The sequence below is a fragment of the Podarcis gaigeae genome (assembly GCF_964106915.1).
Source record: "Podarcis gaigeae genome assembly, chromosome: 13".
Lineage (NCBI taxonomy): Eukaryota > Metazoa > Chordata > Lepidosauria > Squamata > Lacertidae > Podarcis > Podarcis gaigeae.
The window spans coordinates 23,989,734-24,008,058 of record NC_139689.1 but is presented as its reverse complement, the minus strand read 5'-3'; the positions used below and the strand labels follow the sequence as shown (position 1 = coordinate 24,008,058).

At 46.0% G+C, this 18,325-nt stretch overlaps 1 protein-coding gene across 1 annotated transcript; it reads right to left on the bottom strand.

Annotated features, from left to right (window-relative positions):
- Nucleotides 1–10,545: 10,545 nt before the first annotated feature.
- LOC310830476 (vomeronasal type-2 receptor 26-like) lies at nucleotides 10,546–17,303 on the bottom strand (the record flags this gene model as incomplete). The annotated part of the gene is made up of 6 exons (XM_083710254.1): nucleotides 10,546–11,447; nucleotides 12,309–12,435; nucleotides 12,776–13,003; nucleotides 13,395–14,246; nucleotides 14,723–15,014; nucleotides 17,155–17,303. 6 exons carry the CDS (start codon nucleotides 17,301–17,303, stop codon nucleotides 10,546–10,548), a joined length of 2,550 nt encoding a protein of 849 aa, XP_083566380.1.
- Nucleotides 17,304–18,325: the final 1,022 nt, after the last annotated feature.

Sequence of the window (18,325 nt, the reverse complement as noted above, 5' to 3'; positions counted from 1 at the left end):
AAATATAAACTTTTTGGAGAATTATTGGATTATATTTAAATGAACGGGACACAAGAATGTAAACAAGATGATAAATTGCTGGTAAAAAATTATAACGATGTAAGTGGGAGCGGGAGACGTGAGGGAGTCCAAAGAAGCTTTGAAACTATGTTATGATACATGTTATATTGTTTATTATTTTTGCACTTGTATTTAAAAACCTTAATAAACATTTTTAAAAAAGACATCTAAGGTTCTTTTTAACGTGCCCCTCCACTGGAGGGTAGCAATACAAGTACGGGCCTTTTCTGTGGTGGCTCCCCATTCGTTGATTGCTCTCCTTAGGGAGTCTCTCCTGGCACCATCATTATATAGCTTTAGGTACTAGGAAGAGGCGTAGGAAGGTCAGGTGGTACCCAGTGCAGAAAACTTCTTGTCACTCCCCCAACATTGTTTGTTTGTTTTTTGCCTGAAAAAAAATGATTTTACCTAAAACTCCACAGAAGCCTGCACCAGAGAATTGTACAGTTGGAAGGGACCCCTGAGGGTCATCTAGCCAAACCCCTGGGGCAATGCAGGCATCTCAATTAGACCACCCCTGACCAATGGCCATCTGTCTTCTGTTTTTCCCCTCCACCAGGACACACAACAAAGGAGACTGGAGGTGGGGGAAAAGATAAATTTTGACAATGGGTCAGATTTGTTAGGCGCCTGCAGGAACAGCTTGAAGACTTTACACAGAGAGGAACCCCACACTGGTTTCCCCGGATGTTACATTACAGGCAGGGAGCCAGCTCAGAGAAAGAGAAAGACATGGGGAAGGACAAAAGAGTACCAAAGTCCACTTAAAAAAAAAAAAGTCTTGGGTCTAGGAATATTTTTCTGCAAAAGCATCAGACTGGTTGTCAAAAGTGTGAACTTCATTAATAGATCCTATTTAAAGGAATTGGTCAATTAGCCACAGAAATGCTTTGCTGATTTTTCTCATCATGTGTGGGCAAAATGAGGTGGCAGTGCTGCCATTGTCCCGCACGTTCCACTTTCGGGTGCAGCAGAGGCTTTTTGGACGGGTATTGGAGCCCAAAGGGGGTGCGCAGGACAGGCAGCAGCCTTGGCAGGCTTCCCCAGCAGCCCAGGAAGTCAGCCTGAATTGAAATTTCAGCCTTCACGACATAGGAAAACGGCCAGGTAAACAAGATATTAACTGATATACATGTGTCAGGGGCTCAGGAGCAGAGGCACAGGGAAGAGAGGAAATGGAGAGTGAAGGGGAAGAATCTGAGGGCAGCATGGGAGAAGATGACAGTGGCCCAAGAGATTCCATGAGCCTTTCCAGCGAATCAGAAGATTCCCAGAGGGGGGCGCCGATGGTCAAGGCAAGGGGGGTCCCAGGGGGGACGCGCCAGGAGCAAGGGGCCAGCGGTGACTCCCAGAGGCTGGAGATCAGGACCAGCTTCCCCACCAGAGCGTAGTGGGGGGGAAGAATCCCAGGTATCAGGGCCAGCGTCTCATCCAGGAGGGAGAGAAGATGAGTTAGGGCTGACCACGCCTCCATCGGGGAGCGAGGGAACGGTCAAAAGGAAGGTTGCCGGCTGGGCGCGCGCGCCAAGTTCAAATGTACAGGCGAGCGGCACAGCAGGTAGCCCAGATAGGGAACCAGGTCCTAAAGCCCGCCGGAGGGTGGGCAGTGAATCTGGGGACTCAGCGTCAGAAGAGTCCAGAAAGGGTGAGACCCCAGCGGGCAGGAGGGCCCAGAGGAGGAAGGAGCTAAGGAAGAGGTGGAGCAAGGCTAGAGTCTTAAACTGGTGTGGAAGGGGAGGAGATTCAGACGGAGCTTCGGCGGTCTAGAGTTTAAGACGTAGAGCTGCGCGCCAAGGCTTTAAAATTGAAACTGAACTTCAATAAAGACTGTTGTATATAGAACAACGACCTGGCGTTGGTCCTTTGTGAGCTGGGACATAGGGCAGTTCTGACAGTAAGCTCCGTCTCTTCTAAAAAAAATTAACCCTCGCAGCGTGGGTTGGCGCAGCGGGGGGCAAAACTTGGTGTTTTGCGAGCTCACGAAGATCGGCTGAGATGACTACGGAGGACCAGGTGAAAGAGCTGTCAGCGGCAGTCACAGCGCTTTACTCGGAAGTAGCAGCATCCAAAAAGAGAGAGGAAGAAGCACTAGCGCTCTGCAAGGATCTGCAGACCAGGTGGGATCGTTTGGGCAAGGAGGGACTGCCAGGAACTAAGCCAGAGGGAGCTGGCCTCGGGAAAAGGGGGGGCAGCATCGTATCCCATTTTGACGGGAACCTGCAGCAGTATCCTAACTTCAGAGCAGACATAGTGTTCGCGCTCAATTTGCTTCGGAAAGACTTTAGAGATGAGGAGGAGAAAGTAGGCTTCATAATAACTCATCTGCATGGGGAAGCTAAATCGTGGCTGCGCAATTTATGGCGTGAAAATGACCCCGCCCTCAAAGATTCAGATGCCTTTATTAAGGCTATGGACGCTTGCTTTAAATCAGCGGTTGATGTGGATGTGGCCAGAAGAGAAATACATGGTTTGAAGCAGGGGAAAGCCACTGTAAGGCAATATCACGCCCGCCTTTTTGCCTTGGTAAACGCGCTGGGGTGGGAGAAGGACTCTGCTGCCGTCAGAGATCTGTTCCGGGAGGGGCTGAATGGGCCCGTGAAAGATGAACTGGCGAGGGGGGAGAGGCCCCACAGCACCACAGAAGTTGTGCAAAGAGCGCTGGCAATAGGCGTGCGCCTGGAAGAACGCCCTTGGAGCAGGGATGAGGGACGTATGGGGTGCACACCAGCCAGAATGACTCCCTTCCTACCCAGAGAAACAGCGTGCACGCAGTCCACGCCCCCACTGGGAGGGGGAGAAGAGCCGATGGAGATAGGTGGTGCCAGGGCTCAGACAGCAACCAGAGCCCAAACACCAGGAGCAGTCAAGACGAAGGCTCCTAGAGAGAGCAGGAAGTGTTACATCTGCGACAGTGCACAGCACTTAGCCAAAGAGTGTCCCCAGAGGCTCCAGAAGCACACTGCAGCCTCAGCGACAGTAAAGGAAGCAGTTCAGCAGGCGGAACAGCTGCAGGGAAACGACGAAGCCTGGCTGGAGGCAGAGCCACTGGGGCCCAGCCAGGCGAGTCAGTGAAGCAGTCCCCAGGGATTTTACAGCCCACAGACCCCCTCCTGCCCAAACCAGTGGTGCAACTCACCGCATCGCTCCAGCTACCCAATGGACTCACCACAGAAGTCCCTATTACCATTGACTGTGGCAGTAATGCAGACTTTGTAGGAGTGGACTTCATCAAGCAACATCGCATAGCGCTCCTACCAGCCACGATGCCCCTGAACGTCGTCACGGTCAATGACAGAGAGCTTCTGGGAGGACAGGTGGTACAGCAAACACCGCCAATGGTGATGCAAATTGGAAATCACCGCGAAGTCATCAGCTTCAACGTCACCCACCTGTCGGACACGCCCATAGTGTTGGGTATGAGTTGGCTAGACAGGTACAGCCCGGCATTAGCATGGTATCAACGTCAATTGACCTTCTGCTCCTCCTACTGCGCAGAACACTGCATCCTGACTAGCCAGGAAGACGAGGGGCAAGAGGATGAACCACAGCTACAACTAGGCAAGCTGCAAGCGGTACCCGACAAGTACAAGGCATTTTTGGAGGTCTTCTGCGAGAAGGAAGCGGACAAGCTGCCTCCCCACAGGCCCTACCACTGCAAGATTGACCTCCTGCCGGGGGCGACGCTGCCGACTGGGAAACTGTATTCCATGTCTGAAGACGAACTGCAGGAACTCGGAGTTCATAGATCACAACTTGCAGCGGGGATTCATCCAAGAATCCAAAGCAGTGGGGGGCAGTCCCGTGTTTTTCGTGAAGAAAAAAGACACGCCCCAAAGGAGGCTTGTAGTTGATTACCGGGTCATAAATTCGAGGACGAAGCCCACGGCATTCCCCATGCCCAAGATCGACGACCTGCTAGCGACGGTGAGGAAGGGACGCATCTTCACCAAGTTGGATCTACGGGGGGCGTACAACCTCATACAAATGTGGGAGGGCGACGAGTGGAAGACGGCCATGCCTTTAGGCACCTATGAATATAGAGTTATGCCGTTTGGTTTACAAAATGGCTCCCACTGTTTTCAAGCCTTCATGCACCACGTGTTAGCAAGACTCCTCTACAAGAAGTGCGTCTGCTTCCTGGACGACATTCTGATCTTCTCGGAATCGCAGGAGGCTCACGAGAGGGACGTCAAGGAAGTCCTGCAGAGACTACGGGAGCACAGACTTTACGCCAAACTGGAGAAGTGCCAGTTTGACATGACGGAGATGGATTTCCTGGGCTACAAGCTGTCCGACAAGGGACTCGCCATGGACAGCGCCAAGGTCCGCTCGGTGTTGGACTGGAAGAGCCCGCGCAATCGGAAGGAGGTCCAGAAGTTCGTTGGCTTCGCCAACTTTTACCGCAAGTTTATCAAGGGATTCGCTATGCAGACGGCGGCCATCACAGACACCCTCAGCTCCAAAAAGAAGAAGTTCATCTGGACGGACCAGGCGGAGCAGTCCTTTCAGAAACTCAAGCGTCTCTTCGCGTCCGAAGAGCAGCTGCTACACGTGAACCCCAGCAAACCAATAAGGGTTGAAACGGATGCCTCGGACAGAGCCATGGGGGCGGTCCTGTTGCAGCAAGATCCGCAAGGGGACTGGAGGCCGTGTGCTTTCTACTCCAGGAAACTCAGCAAGTCGGAGCAGAACTACACCATCTGGGACAGGGAGTTGCTGGCCATTCATGCAGCCTTCAAGGCGTGTCGGCACTTCCTCATCGGAGCCAAACACACAGTGCAAGTTCGCACGGACCATAAGAACCTGGAGTACTGGCGCACGGCGAGGTTCCTGAACCAGAGACACATCCGCTGGGCGGAGTTCTTTGCGGATTTCGACTTCAGGATAGAATACATCCCGGGAGACAACAACGTCATGGCGGATGCGCTATCCAGGAAGCCGCAGTATCTAGAGGAAGCGGCACCGGTGGCGGCCAAACACATTTTCGCACCGAAAGCATGGGCATGCGCTTCAGCCACCGTGGACCTGGACGCGGTACGTCGCGCGCTGCAGACGGATCCCTTCGCACAATCCAAGATGGAGGAGGTGCGAAGAGGCACAGCGAAGGATGACGAGTTCCTGATACGCGACGGACTGCTCATCTGCAAAGGGGCCCTCTACGTGCCGGGAGACGACCTCTGCGCGAAAGTACTGCAGCAGTTACACGACGCGCCCAGCGCGGGGCACTTCGGCAAGGACAAGACGGCGGAATTAGTAGCCACGGACCTTTGGTGGCCCAAGATGAGGGGAGAAGTCGCGGATTACGTCACGAGGTGCGACACATGCCAAAGGGCCAAGCCAGTACACAGGCCGCCGGCGGGACTGCTGGAACCGCTATAGACACCGCTCGAACCGTGGGAGAGGGTGGCCCTGGACTTTGTCACAGATCTGCCCAGCTCGCGAGGCAAAACAGCAGTACTCGTGGTCGTAGACATGTTCACCAAGATGGCGCACTTCATTCCTTGCGCGAAGGTGGCCACAGCGGAACAGACCGCCAAGCTGTTCATAGACCACGTGTTCAAGGTTCACGGACTACCGTGGTCCATCCTGTCCAACCGGGGGTGCCAGTTCGTCTCGAGCTTCTGGCAGAAGCTGCTGGGCATGCTGAACGTCAAGATCAACTTAGCGTCGGCACGACACCCGCAGACCAACGGACAAGCGGAGAGGGTCAACGCCATCATGCAGCAGTACCTGAGATGCTACGCGAATCAACAGCCCTCAACCTGGGTGGACTACCTACCGCTGGCCGAGTTTGCCTACAACAACACGAAGCACGTGTCCACGGGGGTGACACCGTTCTTCGCCAACAATGGGCGGCATCCCAGAACCTTCCCGGGATTAGAGAGAGTGGGGGAGGGGGAGCCACAGGGAGCAGAGGCCTTGGCAGCGGAGTTACAGGAGGTCCATGAGCAACTCCGGAGGCACTTGGAGCTAGCAAAACACGCCTACAAAATGCAGGCAGACAGACACAGGAGGGTTGGGGAAGACATCCAGGTGGGGGACTGGGTCTGGTTAGCAGCCCAGGCAGTGCCGGCCAGAACGTTGGCCAAGAAGAAGCTCAGACACAAGCAGCTAGGGCCTTACCAAGTTGAGGCACAAATCAATCCAGTGGCCTTCCGGTTGACGCTCCCGGAGGGATCCAGAATGCACCCGGTCTTTCATAGATCGGTGCTCACACCCTACAAGGAACCCCACAGGTTTCAGGCGCCAGGGACAGCACCAGACCCCTCAGCGAAGCGCCCACGAAGGGGGGGTCACCGAGGGCGGCGCCACTCAACGAGGTCACAGAGATTTTAGACTCGAGATGGGGGGAAGAGGGGGTTGAATATCTCCTAGCCAGAGAAGGTACCCCGGCCAGCGCCAACAGGTGGGTGCCTTACTATGCGGTGGAGGAGCACTACCTCAAAGACGAGTTTCATGTTCTCTTCCCACACAGACCCATGCCGGCAGACTTCTTCGATGAATATCTTTTCACACCCACACTTTCAGCCAACATTGTCCAGGGGTTCTCATCAGCGGAGGAAACGGCGCCAGAGACTAGCTCCCCAGAGGGATCAATCTCAGGGTTTGGCACAGACCGCTCTTATTGGTGGGAAGATCAACCGGAGGTGGGGTGGAGCTGGGAACTGCCGAGAGGGCCCTTGCACGCAGCGTCACCCGAGGCAACAGGGGGACAGGGGGACATGGACATGTTGGGGGAGGATCCTGGGTTCGAGCACACCTGCAGAGAGATGGAAGCAGAGGAGATCAACGTCGACGAGCCCATAAAGGACTGGCCGGATCCAGCCGGCTGGCTGCACACCAAGGGGGAAGAACTGTATCCTGCACTCACCCCCACAGAACTGGAGCACCCAGAACCCACGCTGGAAGAGGGGGAGGGGGGAAGGGGAGCTTCGAGGGGGGGATGGATGTCAGGGGCTCAGGAGCAGAGACACAGGGAAGAGAGGAAATGGAGAGCGAAGGAGAAGAATCTGAGGGCAGCATGGGAGAAGATGACAGTGGCCCAAGAGATTCCATGAGCCTTTCCAGCGAATCAGAAGATTCCCAGAGTGGGGCGCCGATGGCCAGGGCAAGGGGGGTCCCAGGGGGGACGCGCCAGGAGCAAGGGGCCAGCGGTGACTCGCAGAGCAGCGGCTGGAGATCTGGACCAGCTTCCCCACCAGAGCGTAGTGGGGGGGGGAAGAATCCCAGGTATCAGGGCCAGCGTCATCCAGGAGGGAGAGAAGATGAGTTAGGGCTGACCACGCCTCCATCGGGGAGCGAGGGAACGGTCAAAAGGAAGGTTGCCGGCTGGGCGCGCGCGCCAAGTTCAAATGTACAGGCGAGCGGCACAGCAGGTAGCCCGGATAGGGAACCAGGTCCTAAAGCCCGCCGGAGGGTGGGGAGTGAATCCGGGGACTCAGCGTCAGAAGAGTCCAGAAAGGGTGAGACCCCAGTGGGCAGGAGGGCCCAGAGGAGGAAGGAGCTAAGGAAGAGGTGGAGCAAGGCTAGAGTCTTAAACTGGTGTGGAAGGGGAGGAGATTCAGACGGAGCTTCGGCGGTCTAGAGTTTAAGACGTAGAGCTGCGCGCCAAGGCTTTAAAATTGAAACTGAACTTCAATAAAGACTGTTGTATATAGAACAACGACCTGGCGTTGGTCCTTTGTGAGCTGGGACCTAGGGCAGTTCTGACAACATGAAATTTCATATATAGCTATATAATCCTTAGTGTAATAAGAGAAGACCTTTGGAGTAGGCATTTTTTTAAAAAGTTTTTTATTAACCACCCTAGTAGGGCAGTAATTGTTCTTTGATAATTTGCCACCTTCCTCCATGATGGCACCCGGGGTGACCTGCCCACCCCGCCCACCCCTGGTACTAGGCAAAAGCTTTATAACCAGGCTTTGGGCCTTTGTCTGTGGCCTTTTAGAGTTGGGCAGGGTGTTTTTAATGTATTTCTTTTTTTTCTCTTGGTTTTATTATATCCATGGTTGGTTGGTTTTTTTTTTTTTGTATGTCTGTTTGTTTGCTTGTAAATCACTTAATGGGGACAAGACAGAGGTGATCTTAATCAGTTGGAAGGTAGAAGAGAAAATCTGCAGGCTCCCTTGTTAGAACAGCTCCACTGACTACCGGTCTGTTTTCGGGCACAATTCAAAGTGCTGGTTGTTACCTATAAAGCTATATGATAGATAATTCCTTTATTTGAGTCCTGTTTGTCTTCTATATCTCACAATGAACAACATTCCACACTAGAACTTTAAACAATTTTATGTTGATACCTGGTCTTAAATCAATCCCCTACTACTTTTTCTGGGACTTTTTTTTTGGGGGGGGGGTCACTGCTGGATGATGACATGGGAGTGATTACTTATCAGCTAATTCTGGTTTGAATGCATTGTGTTAGATTGGAACATGTGATATTGAAAGTAACTTGACTAAGTGAGGTTGCAAACCTCTGCATTCTTATTTCAGCCTCATTAAGTAGAACTTTCTTCTAAGTACAGTAGGATTGAAATATTATTAATTAAAATTACAACCATGTGTTCTTAGAGTTTTATTTATTAAACCTCCAAATATCAACTTTCACCTAAATATAGGAGAGAGGTGTCAGTGTTTTGGCGTGGAGGTTAATTACTGATGAAAAATTATATTCATCATATATGGGAGAGTAGACAGTACAGAAAATGAAGGCATGTAACCTGCCTAAAGTGGGTTGTGCCTGGTTGATGGCTACTGAAAAGCTTTTTAGCAGATTTGTTTCCTTGGAACCATTCCAGTTTTGCTTCAGGCCTGGTCATGGGACAGGAAAACTGCCTTGGTCACTCTGGTTAATAACATTTATCAGGAGAGAGATGCAGGGAGTTTCTTCCTGCTTGTTCTCCTTGATTTCCTAATGCATTTGATGCTGTTGAAACTTCAATTGGTCCAAACTGCAGCAGTCAGATAGCTGACTGGGAATTCCTTCAGACCTGATATGATCTCTGTTTTAAAACAGCTGAACTGGTTGCCAGTTTGTTTCTTTGCCTAATTCACGGTGCGCACACCAGCGTTTAAAGTCCTAAACTACACAGGACCCCATTACTCATTCCCTACATACCATCTCTGGTACTGAAATTGGCATATGATGCCCTCTTGTTAATTCCACCAACTTTTTAAGTTTGGTGGCTGATAGCCTGGGTGAGGACATTCTGTCTTTTCTCTCTTGTGTTTTAGGGTGGCTCTCTACTACTGCAGACAGCCTGCTAGACAGATATAAGAAGAGCTGAAATTAGTGAGTCCATTCTCTGTTGCAGCCCCTAAGTTGTGGAACTCCCTTTCCTCAGAGGGGTTTGTAGCACCTTCATTATACAGCTTATACAGGAGAGCCAGTGTGGTGTAGTGGTTAAGACGGTAGTCTCGTATTCTGGGGAACCGAGTTCGCATCTCCGCTCCTCCACATGCAGCTGCTGGGTGACCTTGGGCCAGTCACACATCTTTGAAGTCTCTCAGCCCCACTCACCTCACAGAGTGTTTGTTGTGGGGGAGGAAGGGAAAGGAGAATGTTAGCCGCTTTGAGATTCCTGAAGGGGAGTGAAAGGCAGGATATCAAATCCAAACTCTTCTTCTTCTTCTTCTTTCAATGAATGCTGGAGATGCACCTGTTCACCCAGGCTTTTGATACTGCAGATGCGTATTTTTAGGACCCACCTTATCTTTATAATTCTGTTTTAAATTGTTTTTCATATTGTATATGATTGTGTTTTAATACTATTGTTGTCTTTTAATAGTTGTAACCAACCCTGGGACCCTGGGTTAAAGTGTGGGTTATGTAGTAGTAGTATTATTATCATTATATCTCCACCCCCATCGTTCAGCCTGGACATTGAGGTCACCTCCGAGGGTCTTCGGCTGGTTCCCTCATTGCGAGAAGCAAAGTTAAAGGGAAGCAGGCAGAGGGACTTCTTGATAGTGGTGCCCTACCTGTGGAATGCCCTACGTTAAGATGTCAAGGAGACTATACAATTATAGTCTATACAACTATACAATTTTTAGAAGACATCTGAAGGCAGCCCTGTATTGAGAAGGTTTTAATGTATGATGTTTTACTATGTTTTTATATATATGCTGTAAGCTGCCCAGAGTGGCTGGGGAAACCCAGCCAGATGTGTGAGATATATAACAAAATATTATTATTATTATTATTATTATTAGTAGTAGTAGTAGTAGTAGTAGTAGTAGTAATAGAAGAAATAGGAATAATCAATCTCCCATGCTTGAATTCACATGAGATCCTTAGCAACAGCATTTCCAATGATACATTTAAGTAGTATTACAAGAAAGAGATGCATATATGTTTTCATTTTGTTTTTCTTATAACTCGCTCCCTACTGTTCATATCAGGAGCATAACTCAGAGAAACTAATAATGGTGAACTTACAATAAAATGCATCTAAGAGAAGAAGAATAAATGAAGACAGACCTCTTTCATATTTTCCTTTGCATTATATGCTCTCTACTATTTAGGTCAGGCCTCAGCACAATGATGTAGCATTTAGGGAAAAAGATGCAACCCAGTAACCCAGCAGTGGAGCATAAGATGGAGAAGATCTCCACAGCCACCATGTATTTTCCTTTGGTGCTCAGATAGGTGGGAACAAAGGATAACCACACACTGCAAAACAGCAACATGCTGAAAGTGATGAACTTGGCTTCATTGAAACTGTCAGGTAACTTCCTGGCTAGAAAAGCCACAATGAAACTGATAATGGCTAGAGAGCCCATGTAGCCCAAAACACAGTAAAACATGGTAGCTGAATTCTCATTACAAACTAGTATGATTTCCCCATAGAATGAGTGTGGGTCTGTATCTGGGAATGGAGGAGCGGTACTTAACCAAAGAGTACAAACACCAGCTTGAATAAAAGTGGAGAGAAGGATAATAGAATTTGCTGTTCTTTTGCCAACCCATTTCTTCATTTTGGCACCTGGTTTGGTTGCCATGAAGGCCAGAACCACAGTGATGGTCTTTGCCAATACAGAAGAGAGGGCCAAAGAGAAGATGATGCCAAAGGCTGTTTGTCGGAGAGGGCAGGTTGCCTTTCCAGGCTGTCCGATGAAGAGCAGGGAACAGAGGAAACAAAGGAGGAGGGAAACAAGAAGGATGTAGGTGAGGTTCCGGTTGTTAGCTTTTACTATTGGACTCTCCTTATGCTTCATAAAAATTCCAATAACTAAAGCTGCGACAACAGAGAGAGAAATAGCCATAATAAATAAGATGATTCCCAAATCTTCATTGTAAGTAAGGTAGTTTATAATCCTTGGAATGCACCGAGTTTGGTTTTCATTGGCATACTGTTCTTCTGGACAATTTATGCAGGCATCCATATCTTCAAAAATAAAAAAAATAAAGAACAGGAAGAGGGATTTTAATATTCCTAAATGCACAACAACATCTATCTAAGAAGCCTTAAAACCTCATGAGAGGTTTTGTTCTTTTACAATGATAAAAAGTTGTACTGTATTGTTTGAAAAATATTTATTTAAAATTTAAAACACCATTATATTCATGCAGTTTACATTCTCCTAAGAAATAAATACTAGATACCTTTTGTTATGAAAATGGCTGGATATTTCTATATATGTTTTTTTTTCTTTTCTAGTATTTTCTAAATTAGTTAATTTTATAATTTGTTTTTAAGGGGAGGATGGGAAGGCTGCTATGGGAGTAAGCCGTGGTCAGCAGAATGGCTGGGGCAGGTTTCAGTAGGGGAGTTTTATTGGGACATCTGATCACAGTGATCACAGGCAGGAGGAGTAATGTGAGGGCCAGGTCATGCCATTACCAAGGAGATAGGTTTAGTCATTATCTGAAGAATATTCTTGCCTCTGGGTCTGATCCTGACCAGAAGGATACATTTATAAACAAGGGTGTCCCATATGAAACCTAAAGTGGCACTGTGCAATGCCAGGTCAATGTTTCACAAGGCCACTGCCCTTCTGTCAAGCCCTATTCTGGAAGTTTTTAATGTTTGATGTATTTATCTTGTTTTTAATATGTTATTGGGAGCCAATAACTGCAATAAGACAACTGCAGCCCTGCATAGTGAGGTTTGTCATATTTGATATTTTATTGTATTTTTATTATTTTAAAGGGAGTTATCTAGAGTGGTTGGGGCAACCCAGTCGGATGGGTGGCATATAAATAATAACCTTATTGTTATTGTTATTGCTATTATTCTGTCTCCCACCTTTCTTATCAGAGATCATTCCTTCTGGACACGGCACACAATCATAACAACAAATTTTTGCTCCCTCCTTCTTTTTCCTGTTGTAGCCAGGATAGCAGTTGTCATTACACACAGAAACTGGTAGTACCTGCACAGAAACATGATGGATGATGAGAAAAAATGGGTGGTGGTGGGGAGTTCAATAAGATGTAATAAAAACAACTGAATCTGCTTCATATGACATAACATGGTTATAGAGCAGCCATTTTGACAGCAATTTTTTTGGGTGGGGTCAGGGATTCTTGTTTTCTTTAAAAACTGAAATAATGCAATAAACTGGAAGATTCTCTGAAAAATTCATGTAAATTTCAAAGAGATATCACTACTCTGTTAATATGTCTTTAAAAAGAAAGGGAGGATCTTTAATATCTAAAGAGGAGCCAGAGGAATGAACTGGATGATGAACATTTTGTCTCTTATATACTCACCTGATTAAAGCTTTGGTGCCAGACAATTTGGTCATCATGAATGGTTAACTCTTTGCCTTGAGGAGCCTGAGGATCTAGTGTTCCAACTTTTACTCTAACCACTGATGCATTCAGAAACATCATCCAATTTGTAACATCAAAGCCTGTTACTAATTCTCCATTGTCATCAAAACGTATTGTTTCTCCAACACTGTTATTGAACATGATGAGCTTTAGAAAGTGATGGATCTGTATTCAAAGGAAGTACTAGGTTTTGAAACAATTTCAGTGAGCTTCACAAAGGCCTATCATACTACTCTTTCTTTTCCCTTTTTCTTTTGGACAGCATATGCTGTGATTGTGATTGCTAGTAGCCTTCATTTGTCACAATTTCAACCTTCACTATTTTATAATGAAGGTAGCATTAACTAGCCATATGAATTCATAAATAAGAACAGCATAAAACAGAAAACACCAAAATATTTTGAGTGAATAGTTTTATAAATTTTGGTTCATTAATGAGCTTTTGAGAGAGAGAGAGAGAGAGAGAGAGAGAGAGAGAGAGAGAGAGAGAAAGAGAGTGTTGTAAGAAAGAAAGAAAGAAAGAAAGAAAGAAAGAAAGAAAGAAAGTTGTAATAACCTGCCATGGTTGCACTTTGTGAAACGCCAATCTCCAATCTTCTAACAACCTTCTATGCTTCAGTCTCAATCTGTATAGGTCGTGCAAAGCATGTGCCATGGCATAGACAGCATTGTAGACACTGTAACTATGGCCAGTCATCTTCATTTCAAACAAAATACCAGGAATGCTCTCCAGCTTCTCCTCCCCAGTGCATGTTTCCTTTTCATCTTCCTCCTGCTTCTTTAATGAACAGCTGAATGCCTGTTCCCAGAAGTCCTGGATAAATCCATCTCCTTTCACCTCAAAAGGCGTTATCTCCTCAATAAACTTTTGAAAGCCTGGTGGCTGATTTGAGTGAGCAGTGAAGGATATGGAACCATGGAAGGTTTGCATATCCCACGTCTTCTGAATGGACACTGATGTGAAATCCCAGTGGGATGTAACAATCCACACTTTACCGAGAGGAGGCCATGACACATAGGATGTTGCAAATAGAAATATCCTTATAATCTGAAAAGATGGAGCTTCTCCATATACAAAGAATACATTGACTTTTGTGTCAATGAGAACTTCATAGGGTTTCAAGTTTTCTAAAAGCATGTCAATCATATTCTCCACATAGCTCCATGTTGGCAGTCTTATTATGAAAGCATAACATATGCCATTCTGGGAAAGCATTGGCACCATTGTTTGTAGAAACCTGTCTCCTTTGTCATCATTCACAGCAGCAACCCCAACCCATTTCCATCCAAAATGCTGAAGTAATCTCACAACTCCCATTTGCTGGTAGGATTCAGTTGGGACCATTTGGTACATAAAAGGGAATAGCATTTTGGATCCTTTTAATGGCAAGAAAGATCCATAAGGGAGCTGAAATAAAATAAAAGAATATTGGAATTAATCTTGTCCCACAAAATTATAGAGTTTTAATGGATAGCATTTATCCAAGTGCCATAAATGTATGCAAATAAACAAACATGTATGTAAACATTTGGATTTAGAAATGAAAGCAAAAGGAATTTCTGGAGTTTTGTATCACAAGTCATTGGGCTGGAGTGGAATAATCGCAGGGATAGTTTGGCTCGTTTCATATAACTGAACATATTAACCGAACTATTACTATCCAGAAAAAGACTAGAGGGGCATGCCCAGCCCTAGCAGCTGACAAACAGTAATTGAGTAAAGTTTTCAAACGAGCTGTGAGTCCACCTCCAGTTTTCATAATCAACTCAATTTAAACAATCTGCTTACCAAAATATCACTAGGAGCATGGTCAAAACTACATTCATAAGAGCAAGATAATATGTCATATGTGCATGCTTCATACCCTCATACACACAGCTTACCTGTGGAGTTTTTTGCGTGGCTGAAATGAAAGCCATATTGACAGAGATCTCAGAGAAACATCCGCCAATGATAGCTATCAATTGGTTCTGCTTGTCACAACTGAAATTGGGGACAAACTTCTTTTGTGTGGAAAGCAGGCTCAGTGTGGCCTTATAAGTCATTCTTGCAGTCAAGTAGCTATTGAGGATGCGGATACCCAGAGAGATGTTTGGCAAGATGTTAGGATTCTCACTGATCTCTTTGATAGCAAATGCTAAGGCCAGGATGTGCTGGTAGTTCTTAGGCACTGAACTGTAATAAAGGTGACAGCTGTTTAATAAAATCACCACCACCACAACAAAATGCATTTGTACTCTTCAGCATCTTTTATCCAAATATTTACAAGGTGGTGGCAAACCTTAGAACCACTTTAGAAAATAATAGACTTAAAAAGAATTGAGATTTAAAATACATTTTGTAGACTGAAAGTGAAAGAAAACAGAATTTGTCTTACAGTGGTTCATCGACCCAGATCTGTGTAGGCTGTTCCTTGAAACTGAGGCTACCATAGTTTAAGAAGACTTGGGAAACCATCTCCCCAATGATGAGGTCACCCGGTTGGTAAAATTCATGAGGAATAGGGAGGGGGTCATCATATATGCTGCAGTTAATGGAATACGTCTTGCATACAGCATGAGACAGAAGTACAAGCAGCAACACCACCAGAAGCATGATCCTGTCAAAAACGTTTCACCTCCAAATGTACATTCTCATGTTTACATCTAAAGTGACAAAATCAGTTGATGGGAAACATGCTCTAACATGTATATGGGAAATAATCATAAAAGAAAATGAAAGAGTCCTGCCTATGCCTATATTCAGTGATCAAGAATACAAAGTATTTATATGGGTTTTTTTTTCATATTGTGATTGTTGATCTTGCTGAAAATATCTGTCCCTCCACTGTGTAGGAGGATGGATACCAGTAATTTTGACAATGATTGGTGTGATTAAAATCTCCCCTGTGTACTGATGTTCCTTGAGGTTTTGCCCTGAATAACAAAAGCACTATGTGTATTTTTCTACCTAAACTCTACAACTATATTTTCTTTTCTGAGGGGTAACAAATGGCCAGTGGCCCTTAGCCAGAAAGTTGTATACTCCTTTTATCCTGGACTTGAGTTAAATCCATATAACAGACAACTCACTTAAAGGCCAGGAAATCTAAGGTTCATTGTTATTATGATGGGAATATATTTTTTATCAGAACTCTTCAAATTCTTGTTTGTCTTATTTATTGTTTTCGTTACTATAATTTTTAAATTATTTACTGTATTTATTTATGCAATACTATATATGTTCGTTCATTTCTTCATCACATTTTACATACTACTTTTATCTGCCAAGAATCTCACTGTGGTGCACATAGTTTTTCTCCCCCCCCCCATTTCATCCTCACAACAGCACGGTGAGGTAGTGCTCCAAGGTTCCCCAGTGAGCTTTATGGCTGACTAGGGATTCGAACCCTGCTCTCCAGTTCCTAGTCCAACACTCTAACCATTACACCACACCGTGTGCACATTGAAAACTTCAGGAAGAAAGGAAGAAAAATCTTCAGCCCTACGAGTTTATATATTCTAAATTTCGACTGTGTGTATGTTTCAACAATTCCTAGGGGTTTCACTTTGACAAAAAGCACACATACTGTATGGTTGCATGGACTCAATTCAAAGTGCTAGTTTTGTCCTATAAAGCCTTAAACGGCTCAGGATCACAATACCTCAAGGACCACCTCTCCCTATATGAACCTACCTGCATTCCGTGATCATCATCTGAGGCCCTTCTTCTTGTGCCACCTCCACAAAAGCTCCAGAGGGTGGCAGCACGAGAACGAGCCTTTTCTGCAGTGGTTCCTGATTTGTGGAATGCTCTTCCTGGGATGGTTTGACTGATGCCATCATTATACACCTTTAGTGTGCGATGAAAACATTCTTTTCAACCAAGTCTTGGACTGATTAACATCCTATAGCCTTTTAAATGTGTTTGTTGGAGTGGGTGAGGGTGGGGGAAAGGGAGGTTGTGCTTTTCATTATTGTTTTTATTATATGTATTGTGTTTTTATCTTGCAACTTTATGTTGTGAACTGCCCTGAGAACTATGGATGAAGGGCGGTATATAAATTTAATAAATAAATAATAAACCTTTACTATGGGCACCAACAATCAGACTAGCCCACCCACCACCAATGCCAAACTCACCCACATCTTTTGCTCTAGTAGAACAAGCATTGGAATGAGTTCTATACATCTACAACTGTTTGTGTGTAGAGATTCCCCATGAAAGAAGGATTCCTGTAGGGAGAACCTGTCTAAAACTTTATATGCTTGTTCCACGGTCATAAAATCATAGAATTGTAGAGTTGGAAGGAATCTTGAGGGTCATCTGGTCCAACCTCCTGCAAAACAGGTCCATTGACAGAGCCACCAAGATGGCGTCGTTAGTGGGTCCATTGACTGCACAGACTATGGGGGAATATTGCAAAGGCAGTGGAGTACATTGCATGGCATCAGTGATTGGTAGTGACAGGTTGTTTGTCCCCATGATCCCACATGTAGAAATGGATGGGGAAGAATTTAGGTTGCTCTTTATTGTAGAGCAGGAACGTGGGTGGCGCTGTGGTCTAAACCACAGAGCCTAGGGCTGGCCAATCAGAAGGTCGGTGGTTTGAATCCCCATGATGGGGTGAGCTCCGGTTGCTCAATCCCTGCGCCTGCCAACCTAGCAGTTCGAAAGTACGTCGAAGTGCAAGTAGATAAATAGGTACTGCTCTGGCGGGAAGGTAAACGGCATTTCCGTGTGCTGCTCTGGTTCGCCAGAAGCGGCTTAGTCATGATGGCCACATGACCCGGAAGCTGTCTACAGACAAACGCCGGTTCCCTAGGGCTATAGAACAAGATGAGCGCTGCAACCCCAGAGTCGTCCGCGACTGGACCTAACAGTCAGGGGTACCTTTACCCTTTACCTTTATTGTAGAGCAAACATGCTGGATTTAAACATCTGGGCCCTCTGAGTGCACCAGAATGTAGATATGCAGAATGTATGAATCAATTTGCACACAGCTCTGACAAAACTGTCCCATCTTGAGAAATTCTACCAAAAATCTTTTTTAAAAAAATTTGTTTCCCTTACGTACTTGCCACCTTGTAAGCACAGTACTCTAATATTACTTTGATAAATGTATGGTATTTTAAAACTGATTTTCTTATTAAAAACAAACAAACAAGCACATGCCTAAATGGAATTAAACAGAGCATGATTATGTGAATGTGAAATGTAAACTGGGCAGACATAAGTAGGTTTTTCAATCAAAATCCCTGTGTTCCTTCAATGTGTGCAGGAGTTCATATGAACTTTATACAGTGGTACCTCGCAAGACAAAATTAATTCGTTCTGCGAGTTTTTTCATCTTGCGAATTTTTCATCTTGCGAAGCACGGATTCCCATAGGAATGCATTGAAAATCAATTAACAAACAAACTTGCAAGACGTTTTCGTCTTGCGAAGCAAGCCCATAGGGAAATTTGTCTTGCAAAGCAACTCAAAAAACGAAAAACTCTTTCGTCT